At 44.7% G+C, this 8,590-nt stretch overlaps 1 protein-coding gene across 1 annotated transcript in view; it reads right to left on the bottom strand.

Annotated features, from left to right (window-relative positions):
* GALNT18 (polypeptide N-acetylgalactosaminyltransferase 18) overlaps positions 1-8,381 on the bottom strand; it is a 459,245-nt gene extending 450,864 nt beyond the window's left edge. Inside the window, exon 1 of the mRNA XM_061610414.1 lies at positions 7,284-8,381. Within this exon, the coding sequence (XP_061466398.1) occupies positions 7,284-7,518 (235 nt within the window). The 5' untranslated portion in view covers positions 7,519-8,381. The remainder of the gene's footprint in view (positions 1-7,283) is intronic.
* Between the last annotated feature and the right edge of the window lie 209 nt (positions 8,382-8,590).

Raw genomic sequence — 8,590 nt, forward strand, 5'->3', positions numbered from 1 at the left:
CCTAGCACTATTTAAGTTGCATAAAGAAGTTTACAGTAAATCAGTATCAAATAGAAAAATGAGGACTGGGCTGTCCTGTTCCTGTTGCTGCTGCTGCTGGAGATTTGAGGTATCAAAAGATTGCAGCTGGGAGTCTTTGGGCCCCTCCCTCTCCTACTGGCAATTGAGGGTCTATGGACAAGTCACCAAGGTAGCAAACAGAGGACAGTAGTAATTGGTGCCTCTCTCTGCTGTGGTTGGTGATGTTCTCCGTGTCAGCCAGCAGCAGAAATAGATGCAGTTCTTGAGTCACAGGTAGCTGATGTCTGTTCCAACAGGGATGGCAAATGAAAGGTCATCTGTTAAAAAGGTGTCTCCCCAATATCATGTTTCATTAATTTAGTCTGGGGATGGGGTAGAATCATTATTTGGCTTTCTTAAACTAGCCTGTTGGAATTATTAAGTTCTCAGAATTATCCTAGGTGAAGTCTCTTCCAAAGATAAATGAAGTGCATCACATCACATTACTTACTATACACTTAGCTTTGGACAAGGCTGTACTGTTAAATTGTATGTCAGGAATGGACTTAGCCCATTCATGAAGACTCCTTTTAAAGGGCCTCCATTCATTTTGTTTTGTAATTGACTCAAAAGATTTTTCTGTAACTAAAAGCAGTTTCCAAAATGCACAGTGTACAGATATAAATAAAAATAAATGATAAATATGTCTTTCGGGTGCAATCTTCATCCAACTCCACCAAAGCTGCATCTATTTTTAGTGACATGTCTGTCTTCTACACCATCATGGCATTAGGTAGGATGTTTCATTTGGGTGCAGGTTAATGAACGCGAGATACATACATGCACATATTAGTGGAAAACATGGGAAGTTGCCGTATACCAAGCCAGAGTAGACATTTATTTATTTAGAAATATATTTGTATACTGCCATTTCATTTTAAAAAACACAAAGCGGTTTACAACAAGAAAAAAAAACCCATACAGTAAAAACCATTAAAAAATGCAGTAAAAGCTGACAATGCGAGATAGACCTACATCAGGGCAGCTCTTCAGATTTCAGACAGAAGCCTTTCTCAGCCCTAACTGAACATGCCAGGAGCGACCAGAGGGCATTTGGCATATAAAACATCTGCTGTACCACTGAGCCCTCTCTAAATGTGATATTCACATGTTTTGTTTCTATCAGGAATGCACCAAAGTATAAATGCACTGGGAATTTACCAGTAAGAGGCACAGAGCAAGGAAAAGTTCTGATTTTGGAGATTTCCCTTCTTCCTCTGAGCCAAAGATTGTCCAATCTGAAGACTGAGCACTAGGAAGTAACACTCATTCTGCTGAGCCACTACAGAGTATTTTTTCCCCTTAGAATAGCAATATTTGGGCCATAGAAAATCTTAAAATGTAGGGAGATTACTAGAGGGCATATCAAGGCACATATAAGAAAGATCACAGAGAAACAGAGAGTCTCCCAATTTACTTTTTCTGGTATGAACCATTTAATTTCTGCAAGGAAAGGAAAGAAACTATTAGAAATCAATTCACATCAGAGTCAGCATTTACTAGCAGCTTTTAAGTACCTAATAAATGTTGCTTAATAAGATTTTTTAATAAACTGTACTATTCCAACAAGACATTTCACTGTAGACTACTTGAAGAATATGAACCATTTTTCTGAACACAGAAATGGAAATAAAGTCAGAAAGATAGGAGGTGGGGAAAAGGGCTTGTGTGAAAATTCATTTTCCTCCATGAACCGACATGCAAACACTTGAAACTGGGACAGGGAAGAATACTAAATTAGGAATTTCTTCTTTATAGTGTTCTGGAATATGGTGTTTTTAAGATCCAACAATATAACTTATTGAAATCACATTGTTAAATATGGAACTAGCAAAAAGCATCATCAGATACCTCAATATGTAGCAGCTTGTAGGTCACGTGCAGGAGTCACCCTTTATTTGTGTCCATTCTTTGGTACCCAGAGACATTGCATCTCTGGACATAAGAGTCTCTATCCTTAACTAATTTAACTATTAATAGAGCTACGTTATACAACTTTATAATTCTTATACAACTTTATAACTCTTTGCTAGTGACTATCACAACATCCATTGATACTTCCTACTTTTTTTGGTCCTAAATTTGTTGCCAATAAAGATTTCTATTTCATTACAATAGTCCATGCACTGTACCAAACCGCTTTTTATCCTGAAGGCATGAAACACCGTTTTCCCTTACCTACACAGACACAGATTCAAAAATTCAATACAGCAGCTGTCCTTTCTTTGCCCACAAAACCATGATTAAAGTTTAAATTACAGTGGGATCCCATTCTGGGTTGGTTTTCAGGCCTCTTCCAGTTGTCGGTGTTGCTGAATTTCTTTTTTGGGTCAAAATATAGGCACTTCAACCTCCTTCAAAAGTCTGGCAGATGCAATTTCATACCAAACCAATGTTGTGTTCCCATTTTTTCTCCTGGGATCGTCAGCCAGATATATTTTCCTGCCATTTACTCACAGAAATCTTTGTTTGGCAGGACACAGGAGATTTAGACAGCCAGCTATGTGCATTATTTCACTTTGGGTGACTCGACATTGTACAGTTTACTGCTGGAAGACTGCCAATTCATGAGCCTGGGAGACATTCCACCCCAGTATTTCCTATATGACTTAAAAATTGCTTCAAGTTTGGTTCATTTTGCAAGGAGGCTGCTTGAGGCCTGATGGAAAAAGTTGCTGGAGGAGTTAAAATAGTCACTTCAACGTGACCAGTTTTGCAAGTCATATGCACAGGACATTACTTTTTACAATCCAATCAATGTGATCCAATAAATACTTGTAATAAGGTGCCCCCTAGGAGATGTATCTATTGTTCAAATTCAAACACAGAGTGACTAACACCACTGACCTCCTCAAAAGAAACTTCTATCATGGTGGCGACCCACCCCAGCCTGACAGGATGAGCAGCCAACTCATCCTGCCATGAACCATACAACTACAGTCAGAAAGGCTGGCCAGGAATGACACCTCCCTGATCCAATAAATGTTGGAATTTGCTTCAATGCCTTTGTCCAAAAAGGTATAAACAGTGAGCTTCTTGTCCTACTCTTGGTTCTGTTTTGCATGGTTCCAGTTGCTGCCTGAAATCTGCTTAAAATCAATCTCGTTGAATCACTTATCACCCCAGAGAGTCCTGCTTGATGCAGCTTGTCAAAAGTCCTTTTAAGGGCTCAGCTTCGGTTGCTGCCTTCCCTATATCCCTGCAAACAGAGATCTTTGTTCCAGTTGCCAAGAAGGCACTTTCCGGGCTCCCTCTTGCCTGCTGTCTTTGCTGTTTTCCTACCTGACCCAGGAGTTTCACACCGCCCAAGTCCTACTTCTTCAGGACTGCCCAGCAGGGCTGGGAAAGGTACACCTTTCTCTCTATCCTGTGTTCCGGATACACTTTCCCTACATATTGCAGCCTCCATATCTGCTCCCTCTTCTTTTCTTTGAGTGTGGCTGTCTTTTTGAAGCTACCCTCTGGTCCTCCCTACCTAGCTGCTCATGACTAAGGCCTAGTCTGCAACTTGAGCCCAGACAAAGACAGAGAGTGAGAGAGAACAGGCTAGTGTCTCCCTCTAAGCAGTACTGAACTCACACACCCTTCCATCTGCTCTTATGCCTTCTGTGCTTGCTCCTTCATGTGTATGTTGCGTGTGCATATGTTGTGTGTGCATTAATTTAATTATGGTTAGAAGTAATTAGCTAATTTTTCCAAACCAAAGAAATGCATATTATTACTGAACTATTCCCCACTGAAATGTTACATGTGTATACTTTGATTCTCTGTGTGCGCACAGCCCTGTAAAGGAGGCAAAAGTCCCCAGTCCAACTCTCACCTCAGGCATACTGGACAGCCTCAGACAAGCCACCATCTTCAGCTTCTCTATCTAGTAATGCTGCCCTATTCCTGGAAAGTAGGCCAGTACCATTATCCCCATACTGCAGATGGTGACGCTGCAATAAAATATGCATTTACCGGGGAGTAAGCGCCACGGAACTCAAAGGGGCTTACTTCTTAGTAGACATGCCTAGCATTGCATTATGAAATGAAAACAAGTGGCCTATGGCAACTTGTTTTAGGTGTACATTCGAGATTTGAACTGGACACGTTCTGGGTGATAGTTCACCCACTTTGCCGCACCACTGCATCAGCACTCTTTGTTTAATTAAAACAAGTGACTTCAAATTCAGCTAACCACTTTTGTCTTGAAATTAATTTCACAAGCCCTTCCTGCAGATGCATCTTTGGAAATGAATTATAGTCAAAAGGAGCAACCAGTTGCTCTCATCTAAACCATCTAGAATTATTTCTCTCTGACCAACACTGCTTCATCTTATGTAGTTTCAGGATTGTACCCCAGGCTTGCCCATTCATCAGTGAAATAACATTTAGAATCTCAGACCGAGAACAGCATAGCAACGGTAGATTTAAAAGCAGCAATTATTTGCACACTTACTTGGGACTAAGTCCTCATAAAGTAATTATTTTAGCATCCTACATTTGTTTATGTTCAGCATTACCTTGACAAAGAATTATGCAATGTCAGAAGAACACCTAGACTGGCAACAGCTCTAAATTCTCTGGCAGAGCTCTTTCCCATGCTGCTAATCCCAGATCCTGTTACTGCCAGGAGCTTACATGTAGAAAGTCTTAGGTAAAACATAAAGCATATATTCTGCTTGGAACTCCTCTTGTGTCAACCCCTTTGTACCAGCATAACATCATAAACCATGACTTTGCATCTTGACTGTGCCAGTGCCAACTATTTAGGACAGAATGCAAATACTGGAAAGAAGCCTAGTGGGGTGATGATTTCAGAATCCCCACATGAACTTGGGCACCTGGCATTTTTAATCCTTTAAAACTCTGCCCCTAGGCAAAACATCTTGTTACTGTTGCTGCTATAATATTACATTCATCCTAAAAAAAATCTAGGATCCCAAAGAAAATACCAACAAAGCTTAGAATTGGCAGACACTATTACACTATCTTCTGAAAAGAAACTGTTTTAGATTTTTGCCCAGGTTTTTCCATGAAAAGGCAGTGGAAGATATGTGCATTGTACAAATTGCCTTTCAACAAAGTGCATACCCAAAAATCCAATTCCTATACATACTCTGTGCATTTATTCAGCATCTTCTCACTGAAGAGCCGGCTTACAGCTCTAGCAGTCTAGTCCTGAGGGCAAAACAGATTTAGGAAAAAGGAAATCTGTTTACCAGCTGTAGAAAAATAGCAGAGTTCTTTTATTCGGTTGGGGCGAAGAGAAAGGAAAGTTGCTGGACAGAACAGGACACCTGCACAAGCAGTTGGTAATTGATGGAGTTACCAGCCCCATGTTATTTTAGGATGAAACATCTCTTATTTGAGTACATCACAATTCCAGAGCTTCTAATGGACACTGACATCACTGGCATCCTATTTTTTAAAATTAATAGTAACCTGCACAGACCAACTAACAGCACATATTAAGCGCTGGGAATCAAAAAACACAATGGAATCTATTAAAACATGCCAGATGCTTCTCACTCCAGCAATATGTAAAGGGGGAATGGGAGAGAGAGAGAGAGAGAGAGAGAGAGAGAGAGAGAGAGAGAGAGAGAGAGAGAGAGAGAGAGATGATTTAACCCTTTCCTTAGCTACCAACTCCTAAACTAGTTGGGATGACACCATCATAACTACCCTACATCAAAAGTGTCAACAAAGACTACACTATACATTCGGTGCACAGAAGATGCTAACAAACATACTGAGGAGGGGAGAAGCAGGGCAGGTCAAAAGCAGAATCTTGGAAACCAAATCAGGCTATCTATCCCCCTACAACCCACCATCCTTCCTGAGATGCAGGCAGCCAGAGGTCAAGTTAAAATGCCACAGATTACACTAGTTAAGAATCTGTCTAGGATTATGTTCCCAAATGGCCCTTTCATACCAGAACATCAACCCATTCCAGCAAACAAGGTGAAAACCCAAAATAAAATATACATATGAAAAAAATCATTACTATTTTTAGGCCAGGATTTGGAGGACAGACTGTCAGACAAACAGCTGTAACACAAATCCAAGGAAAGAAGGGGGGCACAGCAACAGATCGTAAGAGGGTGCCACAGAATTTCCTAGGGATTTCCAAGGAGCAAGCTCCCAACTGTCCCCACCCAGCGCACCTTCAACAACAAGGTTTTAGCAGGTTTCTTACAGCAAGGGCCCACCCAGCTCCGTTAGGAGATGCCGCTCCTCGTGAGCTGCTGCGGGGGGGGGGGGAGAGCTGCTGCGGGGGGGGGGGAGAGCTGCTGCGGGGGGGGGGAGAGCTGCTGCGGGGGGGGGGAGAGCTGCTGCGGGGGGGGGAGAGCTGCTGCGGGGGGGGGAGAGCTGCTGCGGGGGGGGGAGAGCTGCTGCGGGGGGGGGAGAGCTGCTGCGGGGGGGGAGAGCTGCTGCGGGGGGGGGAGAGCTGCTGCGGGGGGGGAGAGCTGCTGCGGGGGGGTACCCATCCGGGGGGTACCCACCCGCAGAGCTTAATCCTGGCCGAGCAAGGCTCACCATCTTTCCAGCCTCGTGTGAACACCCGAAACTGCTTGCAAAGCTCCGGATTAACAGGGCCATAGGCGGAGGTTCAGGGAGGGCATCGGCCACATTTAACTTCTTCGCGGTCGCCGGCTCTCCAAGGGGAAAAAAAAACAAGGAAGGGTAAGGAGACGAAAGGGGGGGGGAGAAATCAAGCCGCCACCAAGCAGCCTCCAGGAGCCCCCTGCCGCTCGTTCGCTCACCCAAAAGCTTCTTGCATTCAAGGTGGGGGGGATAAATATCTGAGCATTAGGGCGTCCCTTCGCCGAACCAACGGCGTGCGAGCTGCGAAACCACCACCGGCGGCGGCAAGGCAAGGCGTAGCCGCCGCCGCCACCACCCCCGCCGTGTTCTTCTTCCTCTCCTCCAGCCTGGTCGGCGGGCTTCCCAAACAGCTAGCCCAGAAGAGGAGGCAGCCAGGAAGGAACTTTCGTCTGGCCAAGAAGGATCTTCTTAACAAAGCCCCCGATTCTTCCTCCAGAATGAATCTCTCTTCTTCTCTTCTTCCCCGTGGCGGCAGGGATCCGACCTCAAAAACACGCGCGCGATAAAAAATACATATCAAAACAATATCCCGCCATTTAAAACTAAGGACGAGGAGACCTACACACAGACCCGAAACACAATTTGAAAAAGAAGTATAAGGAAAGGGGAAGGGAGAGAGAGAGATGAAGTACCTTGTATGTGCTGCTTGATGACATTTTCCAAGTGGTCCAGCCTTTCTATAATCCTTAACGTGTCCCCTTTGTCTTCCTCTAACTTTTTCTCCAAGATCGGCTCCTGCACTTTCACATAGACCGTGGCAATGTAGTTGGTCACCCAGCCCACGTAGAGCAAGCAGATGATATTAGTCATTCCACTCAAGATCACGCAGGTGGACACTAAAGTTTTGGTTTTCCTGGTGCAAACCATGCTGAGATCCCTCCATATAGCTCCACGGAAACCCTGTGGTCCGGTACCAAAAGGGGAAGGGAGAAAAAAACCCAAGAAGACTCAATAAAGAAAAAAAACGCCTCAGCGTGTATGTTATTAACAACCTTCCTTCACTTTCTCCGAAAACTGGAAAGCGCGCACCACTCCATTCAAGTCAATGAATTCCCGTACAAAACGCGGGCTGTTCCACAGACGAGGAACATCGCTCGCCTAACCTGAAGCCAAAGTGAGGGGGAAGCTGACCGCTCAAGGATCCCCTGAATGTAATTTAATAATAATAATAAAGGAGAAAGCTTAAAACTTTCCCTCCCTTTCGAGAGCCGCGCCAAGAGCAAATCACAAGCCTTGTCCGCGTCCAGGCTGGGCTGCTTCGTTTTCCAAGGCTGATTCCGGACCACAAGCGAAGAAAAAGATGCGGAGTCAGGTGCCCAAGTGTTGCAAAACTTTCTTCTCCTCGGCGCTGTTTCCCACAGCTCGCCGCAGCAGCAGCCACAGATCCAAAGCCAGCCCTTGGAAGCCGCAAACTGGCGAGTCGGTGTGGACGATCGTAGACTGACAAGGCTCTTCACCAATAAATGAGAGGCTCCGGCCCAGAGTGCGTTTGCAGCGCCGATCATTCGACCAACGGGGACATAGGAGGGGCAGAGCTGCCAGAGGCCCACCTGCTAGAAACTCAGTCGCTTGCTCGCTCGTCAGTCGCACACATAACATAGACGCGGCTGTGCGTGTCGGCAACTTTCAGGGAACCTGCACAGTTCAGGAGGGGTTTCCCCCACTTCCACGACTTGCTGAAGTTTCGTTGCTCTCTGAATTTAAGAGGACAGGGTTAATTTTCTCGTTTCCAGCACAGTCTTTCCCTCAGCTTCCGTGAGACTGCTGTGCTTCGTTGTCTTTATTTGCTCCTGTTTATTATCACCTGCGGCGCCCACCGTGTGTAAATGAATAGGGATATCTTAAAGCAAATAAGGCGATTATTGCTCTGGTTCTCTTTAACGGGTCTCCTCAGCTAGAACCTCAATGATCTGCCACTGGGACGAAGCCAGAGAAATCC

This window comes from Rhineura floridana, chromosome 2, assembly GCF_030035675.1.
Source record: "Rhineura floridana isolate rRhiFlo1 chromosome 2, rRhiFlo1.hap2, whole genome shotgun sequence".
Taxonomy (NCBI): domain Eukaryota; kingdom Metazoa; phylum Chordata; class Lepidosauria; order Squamata; family Rhineuridae; genus Rhineura; species Rhineura floridana.